This window comes from Heloderma suspectum, chromosome 5 (genome assembly GCF_057233095.1).
Source record: "Heloderma suspectum isolate Gila_16-S chromosome 5, 16-S_ref, whole genome shotgun sequence".
Classification (NCBI taxonomy): domain Eukaryota; kingdom Metazoa; phylum Chordata; class Lepidosauria; order Squamata; family Helodermatidae; genus Heloderma; species Heloderma suspectum.
Genome location: NC_139462.1, coordinates 157,805,202 through 157,823,635, shown reverse-complemented (window position 1 = coordinate 157,823,635; position 18,434 = coordinate 157,805,202). Strand labels below are relative to the sequence as shown.

Sequence of the window (18,434 nt, the reverse complement as noted above, 5' to 3'; positions counted from 1 at the left end):
TGCAGATTTCCAGAGAATAGCAAGGAGAGACAAGAAGGCTTTCTTAAATGAACAATGCAAAGAAATCGAAGAAAACAATAGAATGGGAAAGACTAGAGATCTCTTCAAGAAAATCGGAGGTATCAAGGGAACGTTTTGTGCAAAGACGGGCATGATAAAGGACAAAGAAGACAGGGACCTAACAGAAGCAGATGAGATTAAGAAGAGGTGGAAAGAATACACAGAAGAACTATACAGGAAACATCTTAATGCCCCTGATAGCCATGATAGTGCGGTCACTGAACTTGAGCCAGACATCCTAGAGAGTGAAGACAAGTGGGCCTTAGGAAGCATAACTAACAACAAAGCTAGCAGAGATGACAGTATTCCAGCTGAGCTATTTAAGATCCTAAAAGATGATGCTGTTAAAGTGCTGCACTCAATATGCCAACACATTTGGAACACTCAACAGTGACCACAAGACTGGAAAAGGTCAGTTTACATTCCAGTTCCAAAGAAGGGCAATGCCAAAGAGTGTTCAAACTGCTGTACAATTGTGCTCATTTCACATGCCAGCAAGGTTATGCTCAAAATCCTACAAGCTAGGCTTCAGCAGTATGTAAACCAAGAACTACCGGAAGTACAAACTGGGTTTCGAAGAGGCAGAGGAACTAGAGGTCAAATCGTCAACATTCGCTGGATCATGGAGAAAGCAAGAGAATTCCAGAAAAACGTCTATTTCTGCTTCATTGACTACGCTAAAGCCTTTGATTGTGTGGATCACAACAAACTCTGGCAAATTCTTACAGAGATGGGAGTACCAGACCACCTTACCTGTCTCCTGAGAAATCTGTACGAGGGCCAAGAAGCAACAGTAAGAACCAGACATGGAACAACCAATTGGTTCAAAATTGGGAAAGGAGTACGACAAAGCTGCATATTGTCGCCCTGCTTATTTAATTTATATGCAGAGTACATCATGAGAAACGCCGGGTTGGATGAATCACAGGTCGGAATTAAGACTGCCGGGAGAATTATCAACAACCTCAGATACGCAGACGATACAACCCTAATGGCAGAAAGCGAAGAGGATCTCAAGAGCCTCTTGTTGAGGGTGAAAGTGGAGAGTGCAAAAGCTGGTTTGAAACTCAACATGAAAAAAACTAAAATCATGGCATCTGGCCCCATCACTTCCTGGCATATAGAAGGGGAAGAAATGGAAGCAGTGACAGATTTTATTTTCTTGGGCTCCAAGATCACCGCAGACAGTGACTGTAGCCATGAAATTAAAAGACGCTTGCTACTTGGGAGGAAAGCTATGGCAAACCTAGACAGCATAGTAAGAAGCAGAGACATCACCTTGCCGACAAAGGTTCATATAGTCAAAGCTATGGTTTTCCCAGTAGCAACGTATTGCTGTGAGAGCTGGACTCTAAGGAAGGCTGAGCGCCAAAGAATCGATGCTTTCGAACTGTGGTGCTGGAGAAGACTCTTATGAGTCCCCTGGACTGCAAGGAGGTCAAATCAGTCAATCCTAAAGGAAATCAACCCTGAGTGCTCATTGGAAGGACAGATACTGAAGCTGAACCTCAAATATTTTGGCCATCTAATGCGAAGAGAAAACTCCTTGGAAAAGACCCTGATGCTGGGAAAGATTGAAGGCAAAAGGAGAAGGGGACAGCAGAGGATGAGATGGCTAGATAGCATCACCGATGCAATGAATATGAACTTGAGCACACTCCGGGAGAGTGCGGAGGACAGGAAGGCCTGGCGTGCTATGGTCCATGAGGTCACGAAGAGTCAGACACGACTGAACAACAACTGTTCTACATCTGAAATATTAGCAGACATTTTGATAAATATATTCATTATTGTGTGTAGAACAACAACCACAACCACTTTATTTAGAGATGCAAGGTATTTTTCAGTACTTACCAGAAGATTTTCTGGCTTGAGATCTCTGTGAACAATGTTCTTGCTGTGAATATAAACTAGAGCTTCACACAGATCCGTTAACATGAGAGCAGCATCACGTTCTGTGAATTTCACACTCTCTATTATGGCATCAAATAGGTCCCCGCCAGGAACATACTCCAAGATTAGATAGATTTCAGCATCTGTTTCAAAAACTTCAATCAAGCTTACAATGTTGGGGTGAGAAAGGCTCTTGATGATCAAGATTTCATTTTCTAGCATATCTTCCTTTCCTTTCAGCTTGGACTTATCAATGATTTTCATAGCATAGTTCTCACTGGTGCTGCGGTGGTGACATTCCATCACAATAGCAAAGTTCCCATCTCCAATGGTTCGGCCAATTTCGTAGCACCTCTCCACATCTGCTCTGCTAGAGACATCATGTCTCAGCTTTGTGTCACTGGCCCTACGTTTCTTGTTTCCTTCTTTGTTAACTTTAAGTTCTTCCTCCCTTTCTTGCCTAATTAGTTCACTCTCACAGTGCCTCACTTTCTCTTCTCCTCCAATAGTTGCCTCCTTTGATTTCCGTACCTCTTCTCTCTTCCCCTGAACTTTTGATGGTTTCTCTGCATCCATCTGAGAACCCTTGATCAGCCAACAGCTTTGATTCACTCTGGAACATTTTCTGTGTTCCTTCTTTAGTTCATAGGTATCTCCTACTATGGTACGCTGACTTTCTATGGGCGTCATCTTTATCTTTCCTAATTCTTTGTCATGACTGTCATGGTTTTCCAGGGTTTGCTCTCTGTCAATGCTCCTCTTTTGCTTCTCAGGATCTTCACTGACATGGCTGTGTGAGGTTGCCCAGGAATTTTGACAGCCAGCATCACTCCATGTAATTTTGGCTTCTTCCACTGAATTGTCTGACAATTTCCTGCAATTTCTCAATTTTGCAGACCTTTCTACATTATATCTCTGACACGTTTTCATATTCAAATCTCTGCTGTCAAATGTAAGATCAGCCTGTCTTTCCTTCTGCAGTTTTTGCATGAGTTGCCTCTCTCTTTGGCACTTCTCACATCTGACGATCAGGTCTGAACTCTTTTCTGTTTCACTTTCAGGACATTTCTCTTGGTTAAAATATCTCTCAATTTCTCTAGCTTTTCTAGGCTTCATATCTTGCTCTCCATTCCAGTTGTCTCTGAGCCATTTCTTTTTGGCCCTTGCCTTCTCCTCTTGTCTCACCTTGGTCTGAGCCTTTACTTCATGTCTGTTAATTAGTTTAGGAGATACAACATCCATGCAGTTCTTGATGGCTATAGGTGCAAGGCTGTTTTCTACTTTGGAAGTCTTTTCATACAGCCTGTTTTTGGGTTTCTCAGGTTGATCCCAGTTTTGTGTAGCTCCAGTAAGAGGAGCATAGGGGTTGTCAGGATAAAGTTCTTGGAGTGCCACTTCAAGGTTCTTCAGAGTTAGCTGTTCCTTTCCCATAGCTATAAATGCATCTCCTTCTCTAAAGAAATCAGAAACGCTTCTAATTTCCCTTCCCTTCAAATTATATAATTTCCGCACACGGTCATTCTTCCAGCGTGGAAATCCCAGGGCTTCTGAGATGTCAGCAATCAGTTGTTCAAATGTCTGAACAGAACGCCGATTTAGAAGCAATGTTATTTTCCTGACTGTGTGCCCACAGGGTTTTACAACAGTGACAATCCTTGGCTTTACTGGGCTATTCTCAGAATGGATAGTATGGAAACCAGTCCGGGAATTTATGAATGGGGAATTGAAGCAGTTTGTTCCAAAGAAGGGCTTTCCAAAACTTCCACGCCCAATTGATGGACAAGTACCTTGTAGTCTCCTCTCCATTATACCTGAGCTTATACAGTTTAAAGTGTGATCAAAAAATCCTCGAGGTTCTGCAGAAAAAGAAAGAAAGGAGGGTTTTTTTCTCACCATGAACTTTTAGTGAACATTTTCTGCATGTTGGGCAAGTGTAGTACACAGAAACAAAGACATCCTAATTTAAGGAGCTGCAATAGCATATGCATATCAATTAATGTGGTCCTATACATCCTCAGGAATTCGTGTTTGTCTGGTTTGGAATACAAGTTTTTGGGGAAGAAATGTTAGTCTGTCCTGAAAAAGCTCTCTCTTGAAATAATATACAATTATCTAGAAGCAGCAATACAGGAATCTAACATATTTTTTTAAAGACTGTGGTCAAGCTATGGTATAACAACACAGATTATTCTCACTTAGGTAGAATGTTGCCAGAGAACAATATTCCACTGCCATTTTGTGTGCCCCTCATGAACCTCCTTGGCTCAGATGGCTATATTTTGTCTGGGAAGGTGAGCTAGCAGATTGGGACAAAGTGTACGCAAGGTTCCTGCTGAAAGCCTCTTTAAATGGACAAGGGGCTGTCCACACCCTCTACAAACCAGCATGGAACCTCCTGAAATCGTTAAACACTCAAATTGCCTCCCTTCCTAACGTAAAGCAACACTGTATCAACTACTGATTGACTATGGAAAGCCCTTGGATAGACTTTGCTACAGCCTTCCCCAACCTGGTGCCTTCCAGTTGTTTTGAACTACAACTCTCAGCATTCCTAATCATTGGCCATGCTGGCTGGGGCTGATGGGAGTTGAAGTCCAAAGCATATGGAGGTCACTGGGTTGGGGAAGGCTGCTTTACAAGAAGTTCTTTAAATTTCACCTAAAGCTTTGACTCCCTCCTTTGTTAAACAACAGACTTCCTTCTGTGCACCTGGAAATTGCCTTTCCAGGACCACCCCATTCTCATGAGAATCTGTGTAATCAAAGAAAATAACTCAGGGAGTACTCCTGAACTCAATGAGTCCCCTCCCCCTTGTGTGACTTTTTCTTTTAGTTTTCCCAGCAGGCAGTCTGCCTATATTTCTGGAGCTTCCTGCTGAGTGCCCACTCTTGCACTCAGTTGATTCCAGGAGAGGGGTTGCTGGGATAAACTCAGCCTGTCGAGTGCATGGTTGTTTACACGTTCTTTAGACGACGTTGTGACCCTCCAGTTTCGCTTCTGTGTCTAACCAGCACTTTCAGCAAGTTCTTTTAAACCAGGGAAAATGCAGATTAATTGTGAAAGTGAAAGGAAGTGCAATTTCATCTTGTGTATTTGCTATTCCGCTATACTATAGTGCCATTATTATGTAGTGGAAAAGCAGGAAACAAAACACTACTTGTGTAATACTCCGAGCTCAATTTTATTACAAAACTGAAAGTAGGTAACAGCAGGTTATTTATTTATTTATTTTATTAATCGCCCATCTGGCTGGTCACCCAGCCACTCTGGGCGATGTACAACAAAAGAATAATTTAAAACAATAAAATACTACATTAAAAACATCATATTTCTAAAAAAAACCTAACCCACCCCAAATGCCTGCCTGAACAACAATGTTTTTAATGCGTGGCGGAAGCTCATTAAAGAGGGAGCATGGTGGAGTTCCCTAGGGAGGGAGTTCAACAGAGTGGGGGCCACCACAGAGAAGGCCCTCTCCCTCGTCCTCACCAGCCTAGCTGTCCTGGCTGATGGGACAGATAGAAGGCCATCTAAGGCTGATCTTGTTGAGCGGCCTGTCTGGTGTTGCTGGAGGCACTCCTTGAGGTAGGCTGGGCCAGAACCGTATAGGGTTTTAAAGGTCAAAACCAACACCTTGAATTTGGCCCGTAAAACAACTGGTAATCACATTAAGAACTAATTGACAGCTTCATGTAAAAAAAGCTATAAGATCCCTGTACCCTCCCCATGTTCAGATGGAAAATAAAGAATGAAAGGTATAACTCTCTCACATGTCAATCTCTTGCCAGGTTTTTAATTTCCACTGCAAACCCAACCCCCACAAGCTACTCCTTTCCCTCCTGAATGCCAAAGTGATCACAGCACAATCTCACTGTAGCATCATTTATTGCTCTCTCTCTCTCTCTCTCTTTCTCTCTGTCACACACACACACACACACACCCCTTTGCTACCCACTCCCTTCTCTGGGACAGCTTCCATAGTCAACCAGTAAATAGCCTTTTGTTATTCTCTCTCAATAAAACTCAATTTCAGGAAAACCTCTGATCTCCTCTCCTTTGCTCCTTAGAGTACCATACAAGGGCAGTCCGCTACCTAGACTAAAGAATCTGAAGTTACTCACAATGTATTCCTGTGTAATTTGATAAACATGCTAGCTTCTGGGCTAGCTCTTCCAAGCAAACAGAAGCCTTTCCTCCCACAGAATAGAGCTGGGTTCACAGTGGAAATTGTTCCCCTAGCACATCTGAGTTAAATCTCCCCAGCCATTCATGTTCCAGAATGGGCTTATTCCCTGACCACAGAGAAATGGTCTGTATATGGATGTAGAGACACGTGTCCCTAGCAAGCATGGTAATGGGAGAAAAGGGGGGGGGGAGAATATATGGCAACATTTTGGAGACCTGCTTTTTCTGCCCACATCAACCTTAACTTAATTCAGCTTTCAGTGACAAGAGAATGGTAGTAAATGTCCACATAAGCCTAAAACAAGTTGCTTGTTTACAACGATTTTTAGCCTATCATATGAATTGTGGTGTGGATCATTTCTCCCGCTCATTCCTTCTGCTTTTCAGATTGCAAACTTGTGGGCAGGGACCTTTGTTTTTGAAGCAATTTGTGCAGTGCCTAGCAACTTTGGGTGACATGTCAAGTCTTCTCCATCTACATGCCTTGGACACCCAGACCCTAACAGTCAATGAGTCACCACCACCACCACTTCATCCCCCATTTCCTACTCTCATCTCAGTAGGGAAGTAAAGAATCCTGCAGTGGTTCATGACTGCTACACTACAGCCTCCTCCTCACCCCACAGGCGACACAGTCTGCTGCCTCCTCCACACTTTACACAATTGCTTGGCAAGGAAAGGAGAATCCTCCAGATGCGTATGCCCCCAAAAAGAGGCTTGCCTTAGGAATCCTTCCCATCTGCCTTAACAGTTGCTGTGCTGCTCCCTATGATTCAGGCTACAGCCTGAACTCAAAGAAAGATGCTATCCAGAATAGAAGCTTCCATATGTAATCTTTTTTCATGGGAACAAGCTTTTGGAGACAGTGGGCTTGTTCAAACAGAACAATAAAGTATGGTTTACTGTTACATGAATGCTTGTGCGTTGTTTCTCCCTCCATTTTCCTCCTCCAACACAACTGATCAGAAGCATTTGTTTCTGTTTTTAACTAACCACAGTTTATTGTTCTGTCGAAACCTGGACAAACTGGTTAGTTGCAACAATGGTTTAAGGAAGTAAGTTGGCAAGGGGTCCAAGCCCTCCTGCCAAGTAGTGAAGCAACAGAGACTCGCTTAGCAATCCACACATTCTTTATTCAGTTAATAGCACCTCTTCACACCTAAAGCAACTGCAAAGGCTGGAAGCTGCCTTCTGGGCCTAATTAATAAAATGGAGCTTTTGTTTGCTACTGAAACATGACAGTTGCCTTTCAACTACTGAACGGATCTTTCACCCTGCTCCATAACGTTTTTCTGGGCTCCTTCCTTCAGGGAGGGTCCCCTCGACTCAACTTCTGGGAAGCCGCCACTCTGGCGGAATGCCTCCCACCTCCTCTCAGCTCCGCTCGCTTAATTCTGTCAATGCCAGTCCTTCCTCCCCCTCCAACAGAGGCCAGGTTCCTATGGGGAGGGGGAAAGATAGTCTCTGAGCCTGGCCCTCCTGCCAATAAGCCCCTGGGATGGTTCCTCATGGAGTCCTGGAGAGTCTTGGGGAATTTCCTCCCTTCTCCCTGTCCCTGCTGGGCTTCTTCTAGCTCTGTCTCTGCCTCCGAGTCAAAAACCAAATCAGGGAGCCTGGGCCCAATCCTGACACAAGCCAAGAAATACACAGAAGTATACACACATGCGTACAGTGTTCTATTCCACTTTTAAGTATACAGATGAGATGCAGCCTGTGTGATTTACTGATTTTTTTCAGCAGCCCATACTAACATGTTAAAGAAATATATTTATCCCTGACAAAGGAGACAATTCAAATAAAGTATATGCTCCCTAAAATAAAATACAAGAATAGAAGTGAAACCCTTCTAAAATAGAAGCCAGCATGTTTTCAGATTTCAAAGAATGTCAGGTACATCTCTAGCTGTGGGTTTCCTGCGCACAAAGCCACTAATATTATATTCTTCTGAATGGAAACAATGCAAACAAAAGTGATGAAGTCATTTTCTTGCCACAGTATGATATTGTTGCTGCAGCAAAAATGTGACTTTACACACACAGTCATTCAGGTCTTTCCTTTATATAGGTATAAATAAGTATATATTACGAACACAACATTGTTTGATCAGCCAGTACAAATCCAGACTAGGATGAAAGAGATCCCAATTTAACAGGGCAGAATGGTAAGATTTAAGAACATGGTTGGGACAAGTAGGGCTCTATGTATGCTTTATTTCCACAGAAGTAAAGAAAACACTTATTTAAATATTTGCAAGTTTCTAGCCCTTTGCAGAAATATGCTTTGGAAATGTGTGTTATTTCTGGAGAAATAAGAAGTTGCTGAGTAAGTTTTCCAATGGTTGGGATACAGCTTTAGTCATTCATATATCATTGCCCCTACATACAACAAACAAAATAAATTATGTACACCAGCAAAAACCGCTGAATTGATTATGCAAAATTTAAAAGATTAATATAGATTAAAGATTAATCTATATGATTTATACTGGTTGCAAAATTCAGCTTCTCTTCTCAAATCACCTGGGTTATGTTGGTATATAGCTTTGATTTTTGTTTTTGGCATGCGTGTGTGTTTAGTGTAGAATCCAGACAAACATGGGCATATGCCAAGAGTTTGGGAACACGGTTTTCACAGCTGCTACAAAGCATACAAGGAGTTTCTTCCGTATCCCTCCTACCTATTTAAATGACATGTCCACTTCCAACCCTGTTTGAATGATATGCCCTAACTCCAGTCAATGGATTTTGGCATTTCTTTAACGGCATCTTCTCATGACCATTTTAAAAGCTGACATTCTCTGATTTGCATAAGAAGAATGAGCACCGTGGAAGATAGAACACATTTCCAGACTGTGACTCACCAAATCTTTGTCCAACTCACTCTTGGAAAGTACTTCAGGATGTATCCCATCAAGACAAGAAGCCTTCCAGACCTCCCATACGCATCTAATAGAGAAATCTTATAAAAGCAGGCCTTCCTTGTATGCCTCCATTGAATCACTTGAGACTCCTGTTTGAAAGCACCCAAAATTTCTAGCAGACACTAGGGTATTTAGGAGAATGATTCTAAGCTGAACATGGCATTTGGTTTTAAAACAGGGAAGCCAGTTCTTGATATTCTTGCTCCCAATTCATGAGGTGGGGAGAGCAAATGAGAGAGAAGAGGGGCTTGTTATATTTCTATTAGGGCTTTTTCATATGGAGCTTTTATCCTGCTGTTGAGATTGGTTACTCACGGAGTTTTGCGGGCCCTTTAAGTGACATCGTCAACCTCCAGGGCATATCCCGCACTAAATGACCTTATTCCATTTTTTAAAAGATCGGAGATAATGAGCTATCAAATTACAGCGCGTAAGTTCCGCTTCAGCTCCCTCATAAAAAAAGAAACCCCACAATAAGAGCTAGACCACAGCGCCATCTAGTGGCTGTATAATGAAACATATGGAAGACTCAAACAAGGGGAAAAGGAGGGGGGAAAGGAGTGGATGGGAAGGAAGTGCATGTAAAGGGAGTCCGTTGTGATCTTTCATTTAAAACAGAAGCAGAAAGCCCTGTTTTAAATGTGGGATTTTAGACTAGTGTGGAGATGCTCTTAGTCTCGAGTGGAGTGGGGGGAAATTCTTTAACAGTGAGAGCCAGTGTGGTATAGTGAATAGAGCATTGGACTGGGACTTGGGAGGCCCAGGTTCTAGTCCCCACTCCACCATGAAGCTCAGTGGGTAACTCTGGGCCAGTACCTGACTCTCACAGGTCTTGTGAGGAGAAAATGGAGAGGAGGAGGACCATATAAGCTACCTTGGGCTCTTTGGAGGAAAGGCAGTATATAAATGTAACAAATAAATCAATAATAAATAAACACACAATCTTATTACTCAGCCAGGTCTTTGAAAGGGTATAGCCAATAAAACAATATTTGAATTTACCTTACAGTGATCCAGAATTTACTAAATTATTATGCAAAAGACCTCTCATTGGCCAGTTCACAGGCCTGATGATGACTACATTGCAGGCGGGTTTGATTTTTCTCCCCAGTATAAGACATTGTATTAATCCCAACAGTACTAAAATTACATTACATAAAGGATTCTACTGTGACAGACACAAATCACTTCATAGGCGTATGCATAAAGGAGAACAACCTCTCTTACATATGCATGCCTGAACTGAGCACAGTTCAGGACAGCTCTTTGTATGCCATTGCTTCCTTACGTAACATGCCCAGGTTTTGCAATGCACAAGTAGCCATTATCTGTCGGATGTAACTTGAATCTTTAAGACCTGTATTGACTCCAATCTTCTGTTCCTTAAAGTAAATTATTCACAGTGGCAACTTGCAAGGCCAGGGTACACTGTGTGTGCACGAGACTGTACAAAAAGGGGGAGGGAAGAAGGTAGGACAGTAAACAAGTGGATTAAATTAGTCAGATGGAAACAAAATGTGATCACAGGCATCCTTTTACAGCACGTGAATTTTACATTGGCATTATTTACATACACATTAGAAATGGAGACCTACCTTCTTACCCTGGATCAGCAAGTGGAAACACACAGGCAATGAGGGTTTAAGGAAGTAACATTTTTGATGTGTTAAAATAGCGCAAAATGCACACAGGCAAAATTTGAGAACCCAAATACACTTTTATCCAGCTTTCTCCAAACTGGTGTCCTCCAGATTTGTTCAGCTACAGCTCCCATCATCCCCACCCAGCATGGCAGCCATGATGGCTGAAGATGATGGGGTTCTAGTCTGACACATCTGGAAGACACCTGGTTGGGAAGGCAGCTTTTGTCATACTAGAAGTTTCATACTTGATATCCAAGTAAGGAATTAGTATAATTGGTTTTGCAATTGCACCAGCTCTTACAGCCTAAAGCAACCATTCTTGCAATACCTGATGGGAATGCTGAAATGCATTCTGAGTGAGAAACCCCCAAACGAAAAGATTTCATGAAGTGGCCTAAGTGGAGATGCAGATCAAGTGCTACCTAACGAAGTGGCTTACAGAGGGAAAACATCAAGTTTATGCATTCACTTGCAAAGTGGTCCTAAGAATCTCCCAAATCTATCTTTTTCTAGATATAGATATTGAGCTTGACTTAATTTTAGGCAACAGGACAAGTAATTGTGATTATTTTGCTTGCAGTGGGTGCAGATTTTCTCTACATTCATAGGGACAGCCAGAGTAAAACACATCTGCCAATACTAGAAATAACCTTCTCTTCAAAGCTTGCTTAACAAAAAGTTAAATATTTTTACATACAAAAACTATTCACTAAAAATGGAAATTCATACTATAAAGAAACTGCCTTGTAAGCATCTAAATTCAGCAGAGTGCTCCCTCTACCTAAGCCAATGATCATTTAAAATGTGCTAATCACATATGTATCCTGTCCTTCTCCAAAAGACTCAGGGCATCATACATACCCCCTTTTGCTCTTACAACTACTCTGTGCAGTAGTTTGGGTTTCTTTCTTTCTTTCTTTGTTACATTTTTATACTGCCCAATAACCAAAACTCTCTAGGTGGTTCACAGCAATTAAAACCATAAAAAACAACATACAGTACAATATAAAAGTTTGAAAGTTTGAAACTTCAGTATAAAATAAAAAGCAAAAACCAAAATAAAACCTAGCAGCAATGCAAAGATTTAAAACAGAGTAACCGATTTAAAACAAAAGAAACTGAAAGATTAAAATGCCTGGGAAAATAAGGTCTTCACCTGGCACCAGAAAGAGTACAATGTAGGTGCCAGGCAAGTCTCTCTGGGAAGCTCATTCAACAACCTGGGTGCCAGAGTAGAAAAGGCCCTCTTCTTAGTAGCCACCCACCTCACTTCCTTTGGCAGGGGCTCCTGCAGAAGGACCAATGAGGACAATCTTAGGATCCAGACTGGTACATATGGAAGGAGACAATCCTTCAGGTAACCCGGCCCAGAGCCATTTAGGGCTTTGAATGATAATACCAGCACTTTGAACCAGGTGCGGACATGGACTGGCAGCCAGTGCAGATGGAGAAGTACTGGCATATTATCACATTGGCCAGTCCCCATCAACAATCTTGTTGCCTTATTTTGGACCAGCTGAAGTTTCTGAACCATTTTCAAAGGCAGCCCCACATATAACACATTGGAGTAATCCAGATGAGAGATTACCAGAGCATGGATAACTGTAGCTAGGCTATCTCTGTCCAGATCAGGGCATAGTTGGCATATCAGCCTAAACTGATAAAAGGTGTGCCATGCCACCAAGCCCACCTGTGCCTCTAGTGACAATGTAGATCCTTTAAGGGGAGTGCAACCCCCTCGAGAACAGGATGAACATTACTTAGCTGGGTAGACAAACCACCCACTAACAGTACCTCCATCTTCTGTGGATTGAATCTCAGTTTATTGGCCCTCATCCTGTCCATCACCATGCCCAGTCACTGATTCAGAACAACCACAGCCTAGGGATGTTGGAGAAATCCTCCACGGACCCCAATGAGGCCGGATTCTATTGAATCTGGCCCCCCGAAGTCCGTGGACGATTGGATCTGCTACCTTGCCTTGCAGCACAAAGTCCTTGCCGGCGGATCCTCCCTGCCGCCGGCTCCAAAGACCCAGCAATAAGGCCACCATGGTCGTATCGCTGGACTGCAGACGTAAATGGTGTCCACTACGCCATTTGCGTCCCTGCTCTTTACCACGATAGGCTACGTAAAGATTTTTGCATAGCCTATCGTGGTGAAGAGCAGGGACATAAATGGCGTCCGCTACGGCATTTGCATCCCTGCTCTTTAACATGATAGGCTACGTAAATTTTTCCGTAGCCTATCACGGTAAAGTTCAGGGACGCAAATGACATCCGGTACGCTGGACACCATTTGTGGATGCAGACCGGCCATGGCCAGAAGTCTGGCAGCGCCCAGCCCTGGCTGGTGGCTCTGTGGATTTGCTGCGGAGCCGGCCAAGGAGGATTGCCTCCCTCCCCCATGGACCCCCCAGCGGACCCAGTTAAGTGGGGTTCGTACACGCCTAACCTCTACTAATGGAGGAACTGCATTATTTATGGTGTCCAATTCATGACGGATTTGAGTGACTTTATCTTCAAAGTGCTGTGCAAACATGTCACAGTGTGCTACCAAGTGTTCCACTGTTTCTCTCCCTGGCCCACATTGTAACAGGCCACACTCAGAAATGCTCCGCTGGATGACACTGAGAAGATGCAATGGTGGTGGAAAAGTCCCTTTTTGTCACCATCACCACCACAGAGTAGCCTCGATAATGAGGTCTAACCTGTCTTCAGTCAGACTTGGGATGAGTTTTCCTCCACGTGTGTTCTAGCCATCTTCCCTCTTGCTTCATTGCCCTCAGCTCAGGGGCATACCAAGGAGCTGGCCAGGCTCTGCTCACAGGGAGAGGGCTCTTGGGTGCAATCATGTCAACTACGTGAGTCATCCCTGCATTCCACAGTGACCTGGCTTCGACAGGAGCACCAGTCATACCAGCGGAAAAAATCCCCAGAGCCCTCTGGAATCCATTAGCCTCCGTGGCAGACCATTTTAATAGCGCCCTCACCCTTGCAGAGGGGAAAGGACGCAGAGCCTAAACCTCAACAGGAAGTGATTCAACCATTAGATGTTAATTCCCCCACTTTCAGATTACCACCCTCCTGCCCAGTTGAGAAAACCAAATCAAGTATGTGTCCTCCTACATGTGTTGGGCTGATGTCATGTTGAGACGGCCCGACGGTTGTCATGAAGTCCTGAGCCACCCCAGATACAGCAGCCTTGGCATGGAAGTTGACGTCCCCCAGAACCATCATTCAGAGACCATCTCTGTCAGCTCAGGCAGGAAGACTGATGGGTAGTGGGGTGGACAGCATGAGCAGTGTTAGAAAAGGCCACCTAGACATAGGCCCCTGATCTTTTTGAGCAGTGCCCCGAATCTTTAGAGCTTCCCCAGTTGCCATCATCTGTCTTGATACAAGCCTGCTTCTTCCCTCTGAACACAGTAGCTTTGCAGTTACTAGGAGATCTTAGGATTCACTCCCTTAGGAAACTAACAGGGAGTGTAGCATGAAGCCACCAGCCTTTTAAACTGGAGGGGAGACTGCCAACTTTCCTTCCACAGTCTGCTCGTTATTTTAATTAAGGCCAGAGTCCAAAATTGCCTAACAGCACCACTGTCACTGGCTTTCTCGGCGCATGCCTGACTCTGCAGAGATCTGCCCAGCCAACTGCTACTGGGTAACTGCACTCGTGCCCTGGGCCATTGTAGGCAGCGAGGCCCTGACAAGAGGAAGAGCAGGGGCACTGACAGGTCACATATCAAATGAAGTACCAGAGGCCTTCCTTATCTGTTGCTTCCTCCAAACTGGCCCAGGCCCCTTAACCCAGAGGAAAACAGAAGTGGGTTTGCTTGCAAAAAGAGTTTGAATAAGCAGCAATGACTGCATTGGGAGCAAGGTAATGCATGAGTGTACGGCTTGCCCTGGCTTGCTGGAGTGTGTCTGGAACTCTTTGGCTCTGCAATCATCTTTCTGGAGTTCATCTGCTTTTTACATGATCCATGTGACAAGATTCTGGTGGGTGCGTGATCCTCCTTGGCATCAGGAGTTTGCACTACGCTAGAGAAAGGGTAATGTGTGAGGAAGATAGGGACTTCTTACTCATTTGTGTTCAAAAGCCAGAATGCCTTGTGGCACTTTAAAGGCTCAGATTTACTATGGCATGATAAGCTTTCATGGACAGGAGTCTACTGTACAGAAAGTTATTTTGAAAGATGTTGCTTTTCATGTAACTGGAGAAAAATAGCACTTGCTGAAATTAAGGTGGGGGGGCTGATGACCTCGCACCTGATCCCCCTGGATTAGTTGGCGTTTTGTCCATATGTGCTTCCCCTCCTGCTGCCCCCCTTGAATCTTTCTGCCTGAGGGTTTTTTTTCTGAAATCAAATGCCCTCCTCTCCCCTGTCCATGCATCTTGTTACAAATAGGGGTGTCCTTAGGAGACAGGGTCCTTTAAAGATACACACGCACACACACACACACACACACACACACACTTCAGAGCCTGAGGCAGCTGCCTTGGACATCTGATTTGGGACATCATGAAAAAGCAGCAAATTATTCATTATTTAACTATTTATTATCGTATTTTCACTGCTAGGGAAGGGGAGAGAGGTGCTTGTAGGATTTTCTGCTCAGCGGCCAAAGCGACTTGACTGGCTTTGAGTACAACTATGCGCTTTGACTGGAGTTGTGGGGGAAGACACCATTTGCTGCTCTGCCTCAGGCAGCAAAATGTCTTGGGGCCAGCCCTGGATATGACTATAGAGACCTGTGGGGTGGAAGAAGGTCGCTGTGCTGGAATAGGAAATTATGTGGGGTAGGGAAATAACTGAGGGTACAGAGAGATCTGTGGATGGGGAAACATGTTCAGGATTACGTCCAACATACTAAGTAATCCTAAACTCAGAACAAAGTCGTACCGAGTCCAGTGGGATTTACTCCCCAGTGTATGTAGGATTGGAGTGTTACTCATTAAAAATGTGCTCAGAGCTGCAGCTTACCTTATCCACCCTGAAGATAGTTCCAATATCTGGATCTAGAGAGAAATCTGGGGATTGATAACTTCGGTGATTTAAAAAACAAACAACCAAAAACAAAGTAGCCATACTAATCCATGAGAAATAAAAATCTCAAATCCACAATTGGTTGGTCCTAGTAAAGGCCTTCTGTCAAGAAGACCGGCCTGCTTTTCCACCATAAGGCCAGGCCCGGGTGTCACGTCCGTGGCAATCACCTGGAATTGGGTGTTATCTGAAAGTTCCTTGGCCCTGTTGCTCAAGGCCAGGCTCAGTCCTCGCTAATTGGGGAGGAGATAACGGCTGAGTTTGGTGGGAAGGTCCTGCCTCTGCTGGGGTGAGGGTGGTCCCCTTTGGGGCTGAGCTGGTGACTCGTTAGAGGGAAATCTGCCCTGGGTTTCTAGGGAGAGGGGTGTGTGTCTCCCTTTGTCATGGTGGTTTTTGACCTGCTGTTGGCTAGATGCTATCCTGGGAGGCCTGTACCTAGGTACGTGGAAGGATAGGCTAGCTAGTTTTGTTAATTTGCTTGGGGTTGCAGTACTAAGGCTCTCTGTAGATTCTGGTTTCCTTTTTAAGTATTTCAGCTTGTAACCTTCTGTACAACCTACCACCTCTAATTTCCCCTTTTCCCCCTATTCCTACCCCTTCAATAAACATTTATCCAAGTCCAACTTGGTGTGATTTCTCTGGGTAACCTCAGTGCTAATTTCAGTGCCTCTTGGCCAAAGAGGGTGGCTACTGAGTGTCTTTGAGGATTTCCAGAAATCAGCACCCAAGAACTGCAAAAAAACAAAAAACAAAATGTGTCCTAGAATCCCAGGAACTAGCAAAATAAAGAATTTTGAAATAAAACGAGGAGCCGCCTTTGGCCCTCTCTGCTTCTTCACCTGGTCTGAGGACCACGAGCACCAGAGCAATGCCCCCCAGGCCTAGGGTCTCTGTCCAGTGCTGTTGGGCTTATTGGTGATGGGTGCGGGGGTGAAGAGCGAGTGGCAATTTACTCAGAAGTAAATCCCACTATGTTTCATGGGGGTTATTCCCTAGTTATTGTATATGTTTGCAGCCTTAGAGTGGGGGTTATTATAGTCTACAATACATTCCCACACCAGTGCACCATGTTCAGTTTGCAATTAATTGGTAAATGTTCTGTCCTGAAAGCAAGCAAGAGGTTAAATAGCTTGCCTTCTATAAAATTTAAATTATAATAACTATTTATAATTATGCACATATATTTGCATATGTAAATTAGCATGTGCAAATCTGTGCAATATCTTTTCGGTACCTAGTACCACCCCTGGTGGGCAGTACACCAACAGAATCCCTATTCTGTCCCAGGTAGGGTTGGCGGAGAATTTCTCCCCGAAACTTCGGGGGGCCGAGCGCCAACGTGTTCAGCCCCCCGAAGAAGTTTCGGGGAGAAATTATCCGCACCCCCCCCGCCCCCCGCACCCCCCCCCCGGGACGGGACTTACCTTCCCGAATGTCCCTCCCGGCGGCGGGTCCCGGCGGCAGTTCGTCGGGTCTTCGTCAGGGGCGGGGGCGGCAGCCGAACTTTCGACCGGCTGCCGCCGCCACCATTCCAATAAAACTAAAAAAAAAAAAACGCCCCCGTGATAGGCTACGTGACGATTAACGTAGCCTATCACGGCTGACTTTACAGATCTAGCCATGATAGTCTACGTTAATCGTCACGTAGCCTATCACGGGGGCGTTTGTTTTTTTTTAAAACTTTTTATTTCGCGGCCGAGCGAGGTGAGGCGCCTCCTACCCAGCCTGAATTTCGGCCGGGTGAGGCGGGAAGCCTCCCCCCCCCAGCCTGAACTTCGGGGGGAGAGCAGCGAAGCGCCTCCCCCCCACCGCGAAAAGCTGCGAGACCAGGTAAGTGGCTTTCGTGCACCCCTAGTCCCAGGTACCCAACACAAGAACGGCACTTGACTGGACAGGAAGCTGTGTGAGAGAGAGACTGAGAGAGAGAAAGAGAGAGAGAGAATGAATTCCTATAGACCACAGCAATTCCCCCTCCCTGACCCTCAAGTCGGTGTTGGTGCTGCACTGAGTACCCAGAAGGGCACACCTGGGAGAGACGAACCCCTCCCAGTTTCCACACCCAGGTCTTGAGAGAGAGGGCGCTTCCAGACAAACAGGTCTTAGCATTACCAATCAAAAGCTGCCATACAGCTATTCTGTCTTTCTCTTCTCAGATTTTTTTTGTACTAAGAAAAAAGATGGAAGAAGCAGTGGATTACAAATGGAAGATGATGCCATCTGGATCCTCCATAAAGATCTACAATTGAGGCAGGGCAATTACACAATAAAAGCCTCATCCTGAAGCATCTCTAGTGACTCAGCCATTGCAACCTTGCTTCATGGTTGAAAAAGGATCTGAACCTTGGTTTCCCAGGAATAGGCAATCTGGTGCTCTTCAGATGCTTTGACTACAACTCCAATCATCCCCAGCCAGCATGGCCAATGGTCAGGGATTATGGGCATTCTATCCAAAATGTCTGGAGGGCACTGAGTTGCCCACTCCTGCTCTAGATACTACTGAATGCATTGGCTCAGTTCTGCACATTGACAACTTACAAGTGTTTTCTAATCCAATACTACAACACAAGTGCTAAGCAATGGCTAAAATCCAGCATGCCTAACCACCATCTGCTACAATGAATCCTATACTACTACAAAGCCTCAGAATTTTTTATTCTGCATGCAAGCTGCTTGAGTGACAGAC

At 44.5% G+C, this 18,434-nt stretch overlaps 1 protein-coding gene across 1 annotated transcript in view; it reads right to left on the bottom strand.

Moving 5' to 3' along the window:
• The window catches only part of DCLK3 (doublecortin like kinase 3), a 45,456-nt gene that overhangs the window by 12,052 nt on the left and 14,970 nt on the right, over positions 1-18,434 (bottom strand). The window contains exon 2 of the mRNA XM_084860406.1: positions 1,915-3,809. Coding sequence (XP_084716532.1) covers positions 1,915-3,809 — 1,895 coding nt within the window. The remainder of the gene's footprint in view (positions 1-1,914; positions 3,810-18,434) is intronic.